This window comes from Anolis sagrei, chromosome 1, assembly GCF_037176765.1.
Source record: "Anolis sagrei isolate rAnoSag1 chromosome 1, rAnoSag1.mat, whole genome shotgun sequence".
Classification (NCBI taxonomy): domain Eukaryota; kingdom Metazoa; phylum Chordata; class Lepidosauria; order Squamata; family Dactyloidae; genus Anolis; species Anolis sagrei.
This window is the reverse complement of record NC_090021.1, coordinates 237413714-237432576: the sequence shown is the minus strand read 5'-3', so window position 1 is coordinate 237432576 and position 18863 is coordinate 237413714. Positions and strand designations below refer to the sequence as shown.

The following is an 18863-nucleotide window of genomic DNA, read 5'->3' as shown; positions in this document are numbered from 1 at the left end:
TGCAAATATTTTGTTTCTTTATTGTGTTCAGTGTATTGTGTAAATCAAGTGGTGAAACCATGAGTGCCAGTCTTGTGGGCACAAGTGTTTTATTGTAACTACAACAGTAGCATTGCTTGGATCACACTACATTGCTTTACAATCCCTTGCTGATTATTAGATAGTCCACTAGTGGAGAATTTTGTGATTAGTTAACCCATGTGCCTGCTCAGCCTGCTGTCCAGGCATAGAGTGCTGATGCAAAACTCATTGAATAGTTTCATGTGTCAACACTTAAGTAAATTGAGTTAATGCAGGGGGATTACTTTAGCTGAAAGCAACACTATGGTTTATTATTACTATTATTCATAGTAGCATGGTTAATATTTCTACTCTGTTATATATCAAAAAGATTTTATACCAAGAATATCTATCAGTGTCCCTCACCCAAAACATAACCAAGAAAATGGATAATCAGTTGGCATAATGCTCATAATGCTGACATGTGTGCGTGTGCGCGTGGACACACACACACCAACCAGGCAGATCACATATCAGAAGGAAGACAAATGAGCACTTCAATCAAAACATTCCGTCCAAAAACTTAAATGTTGAAAGATGAAAGAAATACAAGGAAAATACTGATGAAATGGTATAAGACCCCACACAGGACTGTAGCCAGAGAGGGGGTTTCGGGATGTGTGTGTTAAGGATTCAACCCCCCCCCCCCCGGTTCCTAATTTGAAAGTGTTATTTACTGTTTAATTGTGTGGTACTTATTTTGAAAGTAGTTATACTCCAGAAACTTTGTTTTTGTGGCTGCCACAAACTGTGTTGAATTGGTTGAGACTCTATGACCCTTTCCACACATGGATAACATGGCAGTTTGGACTCAGATAATCCTGTTCAGAGCAGATAATGTGGATTATCTGCCTTGACATTCTGGGTTTTATGGCTGTGTTGAAAGGTCCTATGAGATACTCAATGAAAAATTATAGCAAAATGTGCTGCAGGATGTCCTGCCAAAACAAAGTTTATTGCAGTTTAATAAATGTTTTCCATGTTTTTATGATAGAACTAATTAGGAAATGACATTTGTAATCCAGGAACAAAAATTGTGTTACATAGTGTAATAGATTATTTTTGTTTGCTTGAGACCCTTGTGTCCTTTTTTTTTCTGTCCTCCAGAACTCGAGGAAGAAATCTAAACATTGCTTAGAAAGGAGAATCAGATACAGCTAACAGGGGTGGGCCTTCCAGGATTTATTAATATGCTTTTGGCACTCAGAGCTGCAAACTCTTCTTGACTGGGATCACTTCCAGCTCTCAATACACTATTTGGATGCTTTTAAAGGAAACACCCATCCTGTATGGTGGTGTGTATTTGGTGTAGATGGATGATAGGAAGTGACCTCTAACTCTTCATTCTTGTTTCCATTGACTGCCAGTGACTCTCCAGGATCTCTGGAGTCTTTCCTAGTCCTCCCTTAAGATGCCAGGATGGCACCTGCAGCTTTCTATAGGCAATGTATGTGTTCCTGCCACCAAGCAGTGTCCTTTCCTTAGTGTTCTCTAATTAAAGCTGTACTGCTTGAACTGAGAGGGACATATGGGAAAAAGAGGGAAGTAAAAGCACTTTGCATGCAATTATGGAGCTGGGGAAGTTATCTCCTTACTAGTATCACCCTTTGTGAGGATGCTGTCCTTTATTGCATTACACTGCTACCTGCAGTGGCAGTTCCTCTCAGGCAGTTCAAACTACTGTGCCAAACATTGAGCTTTTCTACCCTTTATATTCTGGTTTCACCTTTTATCCCATTGCTATGGCTTTCCCCAACTTTCTACGGTGCTCACTATCATTCCCCTGATCTTCCAGAAAGTAAGGCGTTCCTCTTGTCCCACCTATATGTCACCCACTGAGAAGTCTGCCTAAATGCCCTCAAGGTATTTGTGAGGACGTATGCAACTTCTGTTCTCAATGAGCAGCCATCCGCTATCTTCAATGCTTTGCCTGAATTCAAGCTCTCAGATTGATAGCATTTCCAGAGGTCTAAAATGTATGAAAACAAAAGCAAATATTTAAATATAGATTTTAAACATAATACAGTAGGATATTTATTTATTTCATTCAAAGCACCATACAATCTCCTTATCAGATCCTTATCAACAACTCAACTCAAATTCCCTTCTCTCTGGCTCCAACCCTTGACTAACTCAAACCTCTCTGAAACCCTGTTTCTAACTATACTTTTCTCAAATCCTAGACTAATTTCTCACTTAAACTCAAACTCCCAATTTTACCACCCATCCCATTTTTAAAAGAGGTTCTTTCAAGCTTCAGAGATTGCTGTGGACTACATTTTCGCCACTTTTATTGTATTTAGATTCTTTTGTTTATTTTCCATTTGGGTTGGGCAGGTATACTTTTTCCATGAGTTGCATTCAGAGTTCTTTCTGCTGGTGGAAGGTCTCTGCTTAACTAAGATGCATCTTCTTGAATGTCAAAGATCTCTCTTCTGCCTGTTCCTTAGCTCACCTCACATGTAGCAACCCCACCCCCCAAAACCCCTCCATGAAATATTTAAGAAGCTGGAAGTTTTATGATCTGGGGGCAAGGAACGTACTTTATCAGGTTCGTTACCTATGCCTAAAACTGACTTTTCTTAGTGAATCCAAAGCTAATGTGTCTTTTTCCTATAGGCAGGCCCAGTTTGAGGAGACCAGGCAACAGCTCTCAAAGCAGCCAGTAGTGGGACAATGGAAACCTCTTGCTCCAGCAAATAGAGGTCAGGAACGACAGCACCCAATGGACCCTTCCATCAAAGACCTGGGCAGTGGAGATGAGAACCAGACTGTTGCTCAGCTGAATGTCTCACGCTTGCGCAGCTCTTCGGTGGAGATCCGTGAGAAGGGGTCTGAATTCCTGAAAGAAGAGCTCCATAGGGCTCAGAAGGTAAGGACATTACTAAGAATAAAGGAAATGACAGTTGCCTACCAATGTTGCTGTATGCTCCGCATGCATATATCAGCTGTTCTTTCACAGTGTATGATTAAAGCATTACATTTGCAATTCAACTTTCTGTGGAATCTCAGAGCTTGTAGTTTTGGTGAGACATTGTCTTGCTGTAGTTCCTCAAATATCCTTCCTTAAGCTGCAAATACCAGTATTCCATAGGATGAAACCATGACAATTGAAATGGAATATTATTATTATTATTATTATTATTATTATTATTATTATTTCTTACCTTCCTCTTCTCATGATTCGAGGTGGGCTACAGAACAATTAAAACACATAAGCACTGCAAAAACACCACAAATACACATATTAAAATATACCTCTATAAAAGTTAAACACTGAAATGTATCTCTATAAAATACATATTAAAATACACAAAAGAGATTAAACAAAGGACACACATTTAAAATTCATGTTTAAAGACTGTCTGGGTAGGCCAGCTGGAAGAGATAGCATAGTTTTGCTGAGGAGTCAGAATAATTGTGGCAAACAGCTACTAGGCAGCCTTAGTAGTGTGGAGATATACTGGTGGAAGATCTTTCAGAAACAACAGTAGTAGCATAGCTAATGCCTGTTAGTACTGTTCAGAAAGAGGCATGGTAAACTCAAAAATCCTATGTTGAGACAATCCAAAATGACAGAGGTTGTGCCAGAAATGAATTTCTCAGACTGCTAGCACTCATCAAGCTACTGGGACAAAATGAATTGTGCTGTGGCAGTTGATACAATATGATTCAAGCCAAAAGGATATTAAGCTCTTGGTTGCTCAGAGGTAAAAGAAAAGTTTGCAGCAACACAACACATATTATGGGATTATGGGATGTGAGAATCAGGGGAAACTAGACATAGTAAAACAAGAAAATGAAAGTATCAACATTACCATACTTGGCGTAAGTGAGCTAAAGGAATGGGGCATTTTGTGTCAGTTAATCTTTGCCCCATGCATGCCGTTCCATGTCTTTGTGTTTTCTCCATGGCAGGAGCTGAAGTTGAAGGATGAAGAATGTGAGAGACTTTCAAAAGTCAGAGAGCAATTGGAGCAGGAGCTGGAGGAATTGACAGCAAGCTTGTTTGAGGTACTCCTTTCTTCTAAATTAACAGCAAGCGTGGTTGAAGTACTGCTTTCTTTCAAACCTAGAGTTGGTACCTGAATACTTAATATATATTACTGACCCTTCAGAACCAAGTTTAAGGCTTTCTTAAGTCTGACATATACATTGAGTGGTGTGTCTTTACAGACACATTTCTTCTCAGCCTCAAACCATGCATCCTCCACCACTCCCATAAAATCCAGAATAGCATTCAGGGATTGTAATCAGATTCTTTCTGTGATCTTGTAGTTCAACTGCTGATAACTGGTCTCTTCAAAATAGAGATTGGTTTCTCAAAGCTAATATAATGACCATTGTTCCTCCGCTTAGATAGTATTCTGGCAGATGCATTTTCTCCAACATTAGGAAGCATCCCAATGTTCATGAGAACAAAATACTCATGTATAGGTCTAGAAATTGTAATGAAGAGCAACCCAAAAACCTGGGGCAATTTATCCCTAGATCAGTTTGAGGACTATACTTTGACTTTTATATAAGAAAGCAGCCATCCCCTTCTCTGAGCAGCAAAAGGTAAATCTTAGTCTGTCCCTGGAAATCCAAAAAGAAGCACCAACCCCCTCTACTCTCTCCATCCTGGCACCACTTCTGGGCCTTTGGAATGCCTGGACAAGGAAATGGCACTCGCAGCCAGAGGTGGCTGCTCCCTGAGACAGCAGTACTGTTTTCTCCTCTCTATGGTACAGCCCTCGACTTATCTATGGGTCATATCAAATTTCATATTTTTGACTCCTTAATCTGCCCTCAACTTATATATGCAGTTGATTTATACATGAGTGTATATGGTGTATTCATTGTCCTTAATTTAAGATACTTTGGATTAAGAGAACTCTCCTCCAACTCATGGATATGCACTACTTCTTTCTGGAACCTAGTACTAGCTTTTATGATCATGGAGACACAATGGATACCTTTACCAAGGCGGTAGCTTTTTACTCTGTTGAAACAAAAATGATGTGGAATTTTGCGGTATCTTAACGACTAACAGGTTTTTTTTATAACATAGGTTTTTGTAGATTTAAAAACACCTGTGGCCAATTGCATGGGAGCCAGTTTCCCCTCTCGCTCATCACAACATGAAAGTTTATCCTGTAATAGATTTATTATCTATTGCTTGTTAAAGCTTCATGGAAGACATCAGGCTTTGATGCCCTGACAAACGTGAGATGGAGCTGGTAGGACATTCTCTGTAAGTGACAGCAGATGGAAGTTCTACCATACTTCTCTCTAATCAATAGGTGATGGCATTCTTTCTTGCCATTTGGCAAGAATCAATATCTTAAGCTAGTGTTGTGCAACATGTAGCCCAAAAATGTTGTTTGACTGCAGTGAAACACATCATTTCTTACTTTTAACAATGCTGGCAAGAAACAGGTGACCCTTCGACTTCTTTGGTAGGTTGCATGTTCAGCATCCTTGAATTCAGCTACTCTAAGTTATAGGAATTCCAGGTGAAGAGGTCTCTCCCTGTTTTTATGTTATTATCCCTATGGTCTCATCAAATGCAGAATCTTTAACACTGTTTATTACATATTTATTTTAAATATTTCTATATTAATCCTTTATTGATATTCTCTGGGCAATTTGCACATGTACACAAAAGATAATCAAATGTAAATACAAAATAATAATAATAATAATAATAATAATAATAATAATCTGAAGCCAACAAAATTATAAATGCAGCATGAAACTGTCTGGAGAAGTAAGAGGGCATTTCTGAATAACATCCTAAGCCATGTGAGTACCTGATCACTGGTTACATGCATAGATTGGCTGATGCATAATGGGAATTGTCCTTGATGAGAATATTCCCTGTATATTCTCAATTAACATTTCCCCAGCTTCTTTTTTTCTTGGCCATGAAAACACACACTGTATTTCACTAAATGGTTGGATCTAAAATATTTCTCATGTAAACACCTCTTTTAATTTGGATTATGGGAATTCTGCTTTATATTGTCACACGTGTCTATGCTTTTGTTAACGTTGCTGATCTTTGCAAAAGGTGATATTTCTACATCAGTATCAGAGAGGCTGTGTGCTTTAGTTACTAAAGTTTAACTCCATTTGCATTTTATGAAAAGCTTGTTCTAGTGCTATAATTCAAGTAGGGGAGCCATATTATAATTTGATTTTGAGAACTCATTTACATTGTGTGCAAGTGTATATCTGTTGTGTTTTTTCTCTGTGCTACAGGAAGCTCATAAGATGGTACGGGAAGCAAACACCAAACAGGCTGCGTCAGAAAAACAGCTGAGGGAAGCCCGAGGGAAGGTGAGCCCTAATCTGCCTTGGAGTGTGTCATATTGACATCCTGGCCTGCTTCCCCCTCTCATGCATGTGGCAGATTGCCTGTGTAAGGAGGCCTCTTTCTCTATGGTTTGGTAGCCTATGGGTGCATCTACACCAGGCATGGGCAAACTTTGGCCCTCCAGGTGTTTTGGACTTCAACTCCCACAATTCCTAACAGCATACTTTGTTGTTTATTCATTCAGTCGCTTCTGACTCTATGTGACATAATGGCCCAGCCCACACCAGAGCTCCCTGTCAGCCATCACCATCCCCAGCTCCTTCAGAGTCAAGCCAGTCACTTCAAGGATACCATCCATCCATCTTGCCCTTGGTCGGCCCCTCTTTCTTTTTCCTTCCATTTTCCCCAGCATCATTGTCTTCTCTAAGCTTTCCAGTCTTCTCATTATGTAGCCAAGGTACTTCATCTTTGCCTCTAATATCCTTCCCTCCAAAGAGCAGTCAGGCTTTATTTCCTGGAGTATGGACTGGTTGGATATCTCAAAATTTTCTTCCAACACCACCGTTCAGAAGCATCTATCTTCCTTCGCTCAGCTTTCCTTATGTCTGTTAGGAAGTGTGGGAGTTGAAGCCTAAAACACCTGGAGGGCTGAAATTTGCCCATGCCTAATCTATACTGTAGAATTAATGAAGTTTGATACCACTTTAGCTGCTATAGCTCAATGTTGTGAAATCCTGGAAGTTGTAATTTGGTGTGTCACCATCACTCTTTGGCATGAGAAACTACAATCACCATGAATCCACCGCCTTGAGCCATGGCAGCTAAAGTGGTGTCAAACTTCATTAATTCTACAGTGTAGATGCACACTATGTGATCAGGTTTTCTAATTGTACATGGGCACTACATTTATTCAGCTCTTCGTCTGCAGATTTCACTTTTCAAACACTGCAAGAAATGTAAAGATGTTGGACGCCAGAGCGAGAAGAGCATACAATATGTGGTTGTGTCAATGATCACAATCTCTGTCCCTCTTTCTGTGTGGAGATAACTCGTAAAAAAGGGTCCATGTTGTTGGAGAGGACAGTGATGGACTCCTGGATAGGAATATGTTTTTCCTTACTCTAGTAATTCCTGTGCCCCTGCTTTTTGTTCTTGTTTCCACTCAAAGATGAGAGGCTATAGCTGCTTTTTTATCATCACTTTCTCAACTATTTTGAGTCTGGAATATATGTGCTGCTTCCAACCCTGTTCCAGACAAATCCATCCTAATAGAATTCCTAGATGACTCTAAACTTTTCCATCTGACATTTTGAACTATGGATTAGGAAGGGGTTCATTGGCATTGCTTGGCAGATCTGTTTGGATCAATGCTTCATTCAGACACAGATCCAAATGGTTTTTGGGCAGAAGAGTATATGACAATCATAGATATGCAAGAAATTCAATAAGAGATGTGTATCTTGGTGTTTTCATTGTAATGAGGATGCACAGAGTTTCTGAAGGGCAGAGGACAGGGAAAGCAAAATGTGATATTTACTAAAATGGGAGTTGATGAGTATATTGGGTGGAGACTACTGAAAATTAATAGTTGTAGGAATGCATTTTCACATTAATGAGAGAGTGATCCAAACATCTTTATTAATGACTTAGATGAAGGGTTAGAAGGCAGGATCATCAAGTTTGCAGATGACACCAAATTGGGAGGGATAGACAATACTCCAGAGGACAGGAGCAGGATTCAAAACAATCTTGACAGATTAGAGAGATGGGCCAAAACTAACAAAATGAAGTTCAACAGGGACAAATGCAAGGTACTCCACTTAGGCAGAAAAAACGAAATGCAAAGATACAGAATGGGGGGCAATGCCTGGCTCGAGAGCAGTACGTGTGAAAAAGATCTTGGAGTCCTCATGGACAACAAGTTAAACATGAGCCAACAATGTGATGTGGCGGCAAAAAAAGCCAATGGGATTTTGGCCTGCATCAATAGGAGCATAGTGTCTAGATCTAGGGAAGTCATGCTACCCTCTATTCTGCTTTGGTTAGACCACACCTGGAATATTGTGTCCAATTCTGGCACCACAATTCAAGAGAGATATTGACAAGCTGGAATGTGTTCAGAGGAGGGTGACTAAAATGATCAAGGGTCTGGAGAACAAGCCCTATAAGGAGCAGCTTAAGGAGCTGGGCATGTTTAGCCCGAAAAAGAGAAGGCTGAGAGGAGTTGTGATAGCCATGTATAAATATGTGAGAGGAAGCCACAGGGAGGAGGGAGCAAGCTTGTTTTCTGCTTCCTTGGAGACTAGGACGCGGAACAATGGCTTCAAACTACAAAAGAGGAGATTCCATCTGTACATGAGGAAGAACTTCCTGACTGTGAGAGCTATTCAGCAGTGGAACTCTCTGCCCCGGAGTGTGGTAGAGGCTCCTTCTTTGGAAGCTTTTAAACAGAGGCTGGATGGCCATCTGTCAGGGGTGATTTGAATGCAGTATTCCTGCTTCTTGGCAGGGGGTTGGACTGGATGGCCCATGAGGTCTCTTCCAACTCTTTGATTCTATTATTCTCTTTTGACTATCTGAATGAATATGCATACACATAAGAAATGAAAAACAAGTTAGCACTGTAGTAGATGGTCTCTTAGGACTTTTTCACACGTACGGCCAGAATTGCTGAGTGTCATAGTGGGGCTTTTAGGGTGGCTAGTTCATGCTCTGGCTCAGTTAGCTCAGGATCTAAAGCATCCCTACCAGATTGCTAGCTATCTTACCTCTGCTTCCAGAACAAGAGGGAAAGTCCTGTATTGAAACTCTGGCCGTCAAGATATTTCTCCAGCAACTCAGGCAAAATCTACCCCGTGCTTTCTTAAGCCTACAAGCCCTAATTGTGTCCATAGAGTCACTGGGAACAAATCTTTGTCCTCATCTATGCAACAGGCTTTCAGATATTTGAAGAGTCTTGCTGAACAAGTTTCTGTGTGAGAGGGGACACCGAAGATCAACAAATTCTTGCTGCTGTAACTGTCTCTGTAGTACATTCCTTGCCAGAGATTGGTAGAACCAGCTTATCTAGAACTTCTTGTATCCCCCAAAACTTCAAGGTACTGCCGTAAAAGTTTCTGAAAGGGATCTGTAACTAGTAAAAGGCATCTGTAATAAAATGATCCCAGTGTTGCGTAACTGCAGCACCATCTGCTGACAGGGCTAGAGCAAAGCACTCAAAAGCTCTTTTGTCTATTTACATAGCTGAATTTTAGGGTGTATTCAGTTAGTTATTCCACTAGATTCTTGAGAACTGTTAATTGGAGGTCCAAAAGGTTTTGACATTTTAATTTCTCCCCTCTTCTTGTTGACAGGAGGAAAAGTTGGCCAAAACCATAGCAGGTCCAATGGGATTCTCTCTCTTTTTCTCTTCTCCCTCCCTCTTTTTGCACACATACACACACACACACACACACACACACACAGAGTTATGATCAGATCACCAGAAATTTGTATAATCTGCCGGAGCAATGTTGCTTCAAAAGAATGGCTTATTTTATTTTACTGCCTTTTGATTTTTTTTTCTCATGTGGCTTTGGAATGTTACTGCAGGCAGAAATGACTGCCAGCCTTTTGGATGTTGCTTGCTGCACAAAGTGTTTCTTTCTCCAGAAAAGACTCCTGATGGCTGTCTAATGCTGACAACATTCACAATGGAGTCCTGGCTATCAGCAGCCTGCATTTATATTTTCTGTTAGGTCCCGTTGGAGGTGTGGGACAGCTTGCCATAGGGAAATCCTCTCTGCTTCCCTTCAAATTATTTGGGTATTTAGTCCCAACAATAACCTCTAAATTCACCTGGAAGTGTTCTTCCTGCCTTAAAGCAAGAGACAACTTTATCTGTACTACATTGGAGAAATCAATGTATACATGACTTTTTTTGTCAGATAATAGATTACTTTGATTCATCCCAGAGGTATAGTTTCCTGCTCACACCCATATTACTGTGTGTATTTTCCTTATGTGACAGGGGAAGGAAGGCAGCCATGACCCATTTTAAAATGTGAATACATAACACAAATATTCAGCAAGGCTTTAGCACAGTGGGTTAAACCGCCACCTGCAGAAAATCTTGCCGATTAAAAGATTGACATTCAAGCCCAGGTTGGGGTGAGTTCCCAACCGTCAGCCCAACTTTTGCTCACCTAGCAGTTTGAAAACAGTAAAGTGAGTAGATAAATAGATCCCACTTTGGCAGGGAGGTAATAAGCAGAGCCCATGTGGACATGCTGGTGATTCAATCAGGAGAGCATCTAAAGACAACAAAGCTCCTTGGCATCGAAGATGGAGTGACAGCACCTTCCCTGTATCAGGAGTTGAGCACAGATGCCGGAGTTGGAAAAAGATGGGAAGCCTTTACCTCTGTTTATGTACTGTCTATCTTTGTTAATTGAATAATCAGCATTGAATGTTTGCTATATATGTGTACTATAATCTGCCCTTAGTCCCCTCAGGAAGTGGCGTGGAATACAAATAAAGTATATTATTATTATTATTATTATTATTATTATTATTAAAATATTTTTTCACTAGGTACACATAATTTTATTTTTAACATATCACCAATATGTACACTAGTTGATTCTGTTTTAACTGTTGCTTTATTTAACACCTTTAATACCTTTTCCTTTGTTTAAATTATTCATGGTTTTTAAATCCAGAAGTGTTTTAAAGTGTTCATATTACACAAAGCCTGAAAGTCCATGATAAAAGTGTGAGTCAGAAATACTCGTAATAAAATGAAAAAGTAAATGAATTGTGTGTGAAGTTGACTTCTTTCAGTCCCTTTGCTCTTTAGAGACCAGAACCGAATGTGTTTGGGTCCTGACCATGCTGGGTGAGGATTCTGAGAGATGTAGCCCAAAAAGGGCAATGGATCTCATTCAGAGTTTCCATATGCTTCTAAGCATAGAGGATGGGATCAGTATTGACTTCTGCTTTGTGTGTTCTGCCTCCAGATCGACATGTTGCAGGCAGAGGTGACTGCCTTGAAGACCCTGGTGATCACCTCGACTCCTTCCTCTCCAAACCGGGAGTTGCACCCACAACTCCAAAGCCCTTCCAAGGTAGTCTTCAGGAAAGGCCACGGGCGGAACAAGAGCACCAGCAGCACTGGCATCATCCCGGCGGCAAACCAGACCATGTCTGTAGAGCCTGCCAGCAGTGAGTTCAAAGAGGTGGGTAAAGTTTTTTGGCTAATGCTAAGGTATTGTGCGGGAGAGGCTGAGTCCTATGAACTACATCCTCCACATGGGAGTGGGAGTTAGTTCAAAGGTCCTGGGAGTGCAAGATCCTTTCCTCTTGCACTTGTAGCCCTTCGGGGGTTGAGAAGGATAGGGTAGAAATGTTGGAAATAAATTATAAATAAATAGCCTCTTCTCTGCACCATTTCAGAGCATGGTCAAGTGCCCTCAGCTGACCTCTTTTTGTAGACTGCATGAGTTTGGGATGATTCTTTTGCTACCTCAAGCCAAAGTCAATGAAATGAGCAGTGAGTGTCCTATCAATATGGGTGTGAGGACTTTAAATATGAATTTAGGGAAGAAAGCTACAGTGCTCATCAGACACTAAAGTGCAGAGCTTGAGAAAGTTACTGTTTTGGACTGCAACTCCCAGAAACCTCCAGTATGACAATGCTGGTGGTGACAGTCTCAAAGCTGTAGTACCAACCTCACCCCATTCCAATTGCTTCGCTGCAGCTCACTATTTTTTTTTTTTGTCGTGTCAGGAGCAAGTCGCTTCTGGTGTGAGAGAATTGGCCGTCTGCAAGGACGTTGCCCAGGGGACGCCTGGATGATTTGATGTTTTTATCATCCTTGTGGGAGGCTTCTCTCATGTCCCCGCATGAGGAGCTGGAGCTGATAGAGGGAGCTCATCCGCCTCTCCCCGGATTCGAACCTGCGACCTGTCGGTCTTCAGTCCTGCCGGCACAGGGGTTTAACCCACTGCACCACCGGGGGCTCCTGCTCACTATTATGAAGCATTTTCAGAAGGACTTTGTACCCTTCCGTGAACAAAGTTTTGCTCTTCCAATCCTTTCTCTCTCTCATGCTGTTTTACTTTCTCTCCCTGACTTTTTGTCTGTCTGTCTCTCTTTCCTGGTATCTCCCAATCTCCCTCCTATTTCTGTCTGACTCCCCCTTTCCTTAAAGTCTGGGGTTCCCACTCTCCTCTCTCTGCTTCTCTGTATCGTTCCTGCGAAGGCTCTCCACATCACCTACGAGCCAAGCTGGCAATCCCTGGCAGCAGACTCTTCTTTCTCTTCTTTTTCACAGCAGGTAATCTCTTTCAGTTTGGGGTACCTTTGGGGGACCTGCTCCCAAATGCATAGGAAGGTGGCAGTTCACATCCATTTTCATGGCCGTGGGGAAGAAGTCATTTTGGCAGGTGCCACTGCTAGCACGCATAGAAAGAAATCCTTTTTTAATGCAGATATTGAAAAAGTTCTTATCTCCTTCACATCAGGGAGGATGTTCCAAACTCTACTTTAGCACCTCCTGATTTTTCATTTTTTTTCTTCAATATTAACACAGACAGCTTGTTTTGTTTTCTCTCATTCTTTTCCTGCCCTGGGCTTACTGCCTTATGTAACACTGAAGTTGTCTCCTGGTGTCAAGTGAGCAGTTGCTGTAGCATAGAGAGCGTGAATTGTATCATTTCAGATCTCTCTCCCAGACTGCTTCTTCATTACCTGATAAAACCAGTGTAAAGGACTGTGAAGCTGGTCCAATACAACTCAGGAGTGTCCCCAGAGCTCTTTGGCCATTTACTCAGCTGGCTGGAGAGTACACCAGGACCACCACTGTGTCACCACCAGCAAGCTTCACTCTCCCAAAGGCTTGCTGGCGATACTGTATTTTTGATCCCATGGGCCAAAATCTGAAATGATCCATATATAGTCATAGAGTTCTGGAGAATGGAGTGATGGCTACTAGAGGGGCAATTAATACAGAAGAAGCTTTTCTGGCACATCCTGTGGCCAACCAGTAGTTATTTGGGCTGAGAGGAGTATTTGTAGTACTCAGAGCCAGCTAGATTATTATGGCACAGAAGGTAAATCCCTCACAAATGACTTCTTAACTCCCACAGTGAAAAACAATAGCAAACTTGATAACGAAGAATTGCCTTCCTTTTTTGTGACACTGAAAAATCTGTTGCCAGAGGTAGCTACTTCACTCCCTAATGGTAGAGCTGGCCAATCCACAAGTCATCTATGAATTGTTCTGGAGTCAGACCCAAGGCCTGCAGTGCTCACCAAATATCCACATAAACTTTCCCAGATGTTTTGTTCATTTTCTGAACTTTGGTGAAGTGATTCTTCTTTTGAAATTTATTTTGCCTGGTGAAGGAATGGATGTTTGTTCCCCTTCCTCTCTTGGCATGATAGGGGAATTCATTTGCTTCCTTTCATTCTTTTATCTCTTGTTAGGATTTTATCCTGAAAGCAAATGATAATGTAAATTAAGCATCCTCCTACAATGTGGCATCTAGTTTCCTAGTAACTTAAACATTTTGTAAGCTAATTACCAAAACTGTGTTTGCATAAATTAATCTGGTATTAATGTGGATTGAGGAAGCATTGTCTCCTAGTACTTTCCCTCCTAATATAGCCCCTTTTCTTTCTTTAATAACTACTTTGTGTCTGGAATCCCACTATTTGGCCAACAGATTACACTTGCTTTATTTTCAAGGATGCACATTGTTAGTCTAGATTAATATTTGCATACTTACACTGTTTTTTCAACTCACAGAGGGGCCAATGAATATTGATTATTCTGGGTTGTCCTCTTGGATTTTGAATGTGAATACTGTTGCCTTGCTTGTGTTCTTACTTTCTCCCTTCTTTCTTTCATTTCTTTTTTCCTTCCTCTTACTCTGTGTTTCTCTGTCACTTCAGGTGGATTCTATTCTGTTTGCAGAATTCCAGGCTTGGAAAGAGTCTCCCACATGGGACAAAGCATGTTCTTTCCTTGAAAGAATTTATCAAGAAGACGTGGGGCCATGTCTGGATTTCACCAAGCATGAGGTGAGGTTGAAAAGGACTCACCCTGAGATTTCGGAAAGTTGATATGCTTGGCCTAGTTCATACAATGGCTCTCCCTTTGGCACCTTGCTCAGTGTTGACTTGGCTGCTTGTCTCTGTTTTGTTTTCTGCAGCTCTCAGAGCTGGTTCAAGCAGCCGTGGAGCAGAACACACTTACCATTGAGCCTGTGGCGACCCAGGCGCTGCCTGTGGTGAAGGTGTCAGCCATTGAATGCGGTGGACCAAAGTAAGGACACATTGGCTCCCCTTCCCTGCCTTCATTCTTCTCTTCACATATACATACAGGCATGCTTTTTTTTTTTTTGCACCTGACCAGCCCCTGCTTTCTATTCTCTTCCTCAGCCTAGTTGTAAATTTCTTTAACATTGGCATAGGTGATGAAGAAGGGTGGGAGAAACACAGACTTTTGATGTTGGATTACATATCTATAATGAGCAGTGCAGTAAACCATGAGCTGGGGCAGGATGTGGTTCTGCTCTAGCCAGTCCTGTTGTAGCTGCCTCCAGACCAGAGGGATCACTGTTGCAGGCTACAGCTTGTAGCAGTTACTTTTGTGGACTATATCTCTCCAATCCCACGGTGAGTCAAGGAACTGTAGTCTACCGTCAGACTCCTAAAAATCTTTCCCAGGCTCTGGAATAAATCTTATGAAGAGCCAAGCTGCAGAATTATAATGAGAAAGGATCCTTTTTAACTACGTTAAATATAGCTTCTCTTTTAATATCCTACTTTTCTGTTAAAACAATTAAGGCATCTTACAAAGGTAAAGATAATATTCGGCATGAAGGCATGAGGACGCCCCCATTCCCACTCAGTTGAGTACTGAAGTCTAATCAGAATAAATTCCACTGATTTCAATAGAGCCTGTTCCTAGTCTCTTGGGTATACTATCTTCAACCTATATTTCTCTCTCTCTCTCTCCAATCTCGACTTTCGGTGAGCATATCAATTTCATGCCAAGAGCAATGTAATAGATGCATTTTCTTTATCCTGATTTTGTTTTCCTCCTCTTGTTCTTCTCACAGTGGATTCCGGTCCCCAGTTGTAACGTAAGTTATTTTAAAGCCAAAGACAAAAAGTTGTTTGCACCACTAATAAGTTACTAACTTGCCTAAGTATTAATGGCTTTGAGGCTGGTGTTAGCAATTAATTTTTAAAAATACCATATAGTTAATCCATGGAAGAACACCTTAGTTAGAGCACTTTGAAACTAGTAGCCTGGATTTCTGCAAAAAGCCTTTGTTTAAAAGCTTTCAGAGTTCCTTTGGAATAATAAATTAACTTAGCTTTCAGAATAGCTTTCACTTCTCAAACTGTAGCTAATGTTTCACTAACAACTTCCAGTTTCCAAAACCTTGATGCATAAAACTTTTACTGCTTGCAGGTGATTTGGAGTGCTGCCATGGTTTTGTCCTATGTGATCCCATAATTTGCTATTCGGAGAGAGGCATTGAGAATTCCCAGCAAGAAACTACAAATCCCAAGAGTCCACATGATGCAACTATAGCTTTAGTGTAGCTTTCTAATTCTATAGCTTTATAACTGTATAATGTAAAAAGGGCACTGCTGAATTCACTGGGACTTTCCCTCCAATAAATAAGCTTAACATTTTATTGCCTCAATGTCCCCCTTTCTCTAGGCCTAAGGCCCATTATACAAACAATAACTGAAAGGGGTTATAATAGGCATTAATATATCTTAAAGAAATCAGGGGAGAGAAAATATGGCCTTCCATAATGTTATTGGATCTCACTAACAGATATGATCTCACTAACATTCCTAGCGAATATACAGTGGAAGTGAAGAACAGATTTGAAGGACTAGATTTAGTAAACAGAGTCCCAGAAGAACTATGGACAGAAGTCCGTGACATTGTTCAGGAGGCGGCAACAAAGTACGTCCCAAAGAAAAAGAAAACGAAGAAGGCAAAATGGTTGTCTGCTGAGACACAGGAAGTAGCCCAAGAAAGGAGGAAAGCAAAAGGAAACAGTGATAAGGGGAGATATGCCCAGTTAAATGCGCAATTCCAGAGGTTAGCCAGAAGAGATAAGGAACTATTTTTAAATAAGCAATGCATGGAAGTGGAAGAAGACAACAGAATAGGAAGGACAAGAGACCTCTTCCAGAAAATTAGAAACATTGGAGGTAAATTTCAGGCAAAAATTGGTATGATAAGAAACAAAGATGGCAGGGACCTAACAGAAGCTGAAGAGATCAAGAGAAGGTGGCGAGACTATACAGAAGATCTGTATAGGAAGGATAATAATATTGAGGATAGCTTTGACGGTGTGGTGAATGAATTAGAACCAGACATCCTGAGGAGTGAGGTTGAATGGGCCTTAAGAAGCATTGCTAACAACAAGGCAGCAGGAGACGATGGGATCCCAGCTGAACTGTTTAAAATCTTAAAAGATGATGCTGTCAAGGTGATGCATGCCATATGCCAGCAAATATGGAAAACACAAGAATGGCCATCAGACTGGAAAAAATCAACTTATATCCCCATACCAAAAAAGGGAAATGCGAAAGACTGCTCAAACTTCCATACAGTGGCCCTTATTTCTCATGCCAGTAAGGTAATGCTCAAGATCCTGCAAGGAAGACTTGCCAGATGTTCAAGCTGGGTTTAGAAAAGGCAGAGGAACAAGAGACCAGATTGCCAATATCCGCTGGATAATGGAGAAAGGCAGAGAGTTTCAGAAAAACATCTACTTCTGCTTCATTGACTATTCTAAAGCCTTTGACTGTGTGGATCATAATAAATTGTGGCAAGTTCATGGTGGGATGGGCATACCAAGCCACCTTGTCTCTCTCCTGAGGAATCTGTACAAGGACCAAGTAGCAACAGTCAGAACTGACCACGGAACAACAGACTAGTTCAAGATTGGGAAAGGCGTACGGCAAGGCTGCATACTCTCACCCAGCCTTTTTAACATGTATGCAGAACACATCATGCGATGTGTGGGGCTTGATGAATGCAAGGCTGCGGTGAAAATTGCTGGAAGAAACATTAACAACCTCAGATATGCAGATGACACCACTCTGATGGCCGAAAGCGAGGAGGAGCTGAGGAGTCTTCTAATCAAGGTGAAAGAAGAAAGCGCGAAAGCCGGGTTGCAGCTAAACATAAAAAAAACCCAAGATTATGGCAACAAGAATGATTGACAACTGGAAAATAGAGGGAGAAAATGTGGAGGCCGTGACAGACTTTGTATTTCTAGGCGCAAAGATTACTGCAGATGCAGACTGTAGCCAGGAAATCAGAAGACGCTTACTTCTTGGGAGGAGAGCAATGTCCATTCTCGATAAAATAGTAAAGAGTAGAGACATCAGACTGGCAACAAAGATCCGCCTAGTCAAAGCCATGGTATTCCCTGTAGTAACCTACGGATGTGAGAGCTGGACCTTAGGGAAGGCTGAGCGAAGGAAGATAGATGCTTTTGAACTGTGGTGTTGGAGGAAAGTTCTGAGAGTGCCTTGTACTGCGAGAAGATCCAACCAGTCCATCCTCCAGGAAATAAAGCCCGACTGCTCATTGGAGGGAAGGATACTAGAGACAAAGTTGAAGTACTTTGGCCACATCATGAGGAGACAGGAAAGCCTAGAGAAGACAATTATGCTGGGGAAAGTGGAAGGCAAAAGGAAGAGGGGCCGACCAAGGGCAAGATGGATGGATGGCATCCTTGAAGCGACTGGACTGACCTTGAAGGAGCTGGGGGGTGGTGACGGCCGACAGGGAGCTCTGGCGTGGGCTGGTCCATGAGGTCACGAAGAGTCGGCGACGACTGAACGAATGAACAACAACAACAACAACAATGTTATTGGACTCCAGCTTCTATCAACCTTAGGCAGGATAGCCACTCTTAAGGATTGATAGGAGTTCAAATCCAACAGTATCTAGAGCAGACATGGGCAAACTTTTAAACTTGGGGGCCACATGGTGGGCCAGGGCAGGGTAGGTGGGTGGGTGGGGATCTCTCAAGTCCCCCTCCCTGCCCTTTCTTCCCTTTCTGCTCCTCTTTTGGAGGCAGAAAGTGAAAGAAATACAAAAGGATCCCAAAAGGGTTTTTCTTGGTGAGGATGAAATGGTGGATGGGAGATAAAAGGTGTATCCATTAGGCCCAATATTGCCTGCTGATATAGAATCCTAGAATCCTAGAGCTGGAAGAGACCCCCAAGGGCCATCCAGTCCAACCCCCTTCCATGCAGGAAGGGACAATCAAAGCACTCCTGATAAACAACCTCTGCGGAAAAGCCTCCAGAGAAGGGGACTCCGCCACACTCTGAGGCAGCCTACACCACTCTCCAACAGCTCTTACTCTCAGGAAGTCCTTTCTAATTTTTTTCAGACAAATCTCTTCCCCTGCTATTTGAAACCATAGCTCCCTTTTGCCCTGGTCTCTAGAGCAGCAGACAATC

At 41.6% G+C, this 18863-nt stretch overlaps 1 protein-coding gene across 5 annotated transcripts in view; it reads left to right on the top strand.

Annotated features, from left to right (window-relative positions):
• The window catches only part of RAB3IL1 (RAB3A interacting protein like 1), a 52494-nt gene that overhangs the window by 23721 nt on the left and 9910 nt on the right, over window positions 1-18863 (top strand). Inside the window, exons 2-9 of one of the 5 annotated variants that reach the window (XM_060770542.2) lie at window positions 2680-2932; window positions 3979-4074; window positions 6307-6384; window positions 11359-11577; window positions 12553-12678; window positions 14298-14426; window positions 14558-14670; window positions 15470-15493. In XM_060770542.2, the coding sequence (XP_060626525.2) occupies window positions 2680-2932; window positions 3979-4074; window positions 6307-6384; window positions 11359-11577; window positions 12553-12678; window positions 14298-14426; window positions 14558-14670; window positions 15470-15493 (1038 nt within the window). The remainder of the gene's footprint in view (window positions 1-2679; window positions 2933-3978; window positions 4075-6306; window positions 6385-11358; window positions 11578-12552; window positions 12679-14297; window positions 14427-14557; window positions 14671-15469; window positions 15494-18863) is intronic. The other 4 variants (XM_060770559.2, XM_060770551.2, XM_060770569.2 and 1 more) reach the window with 4 other exon arrangements.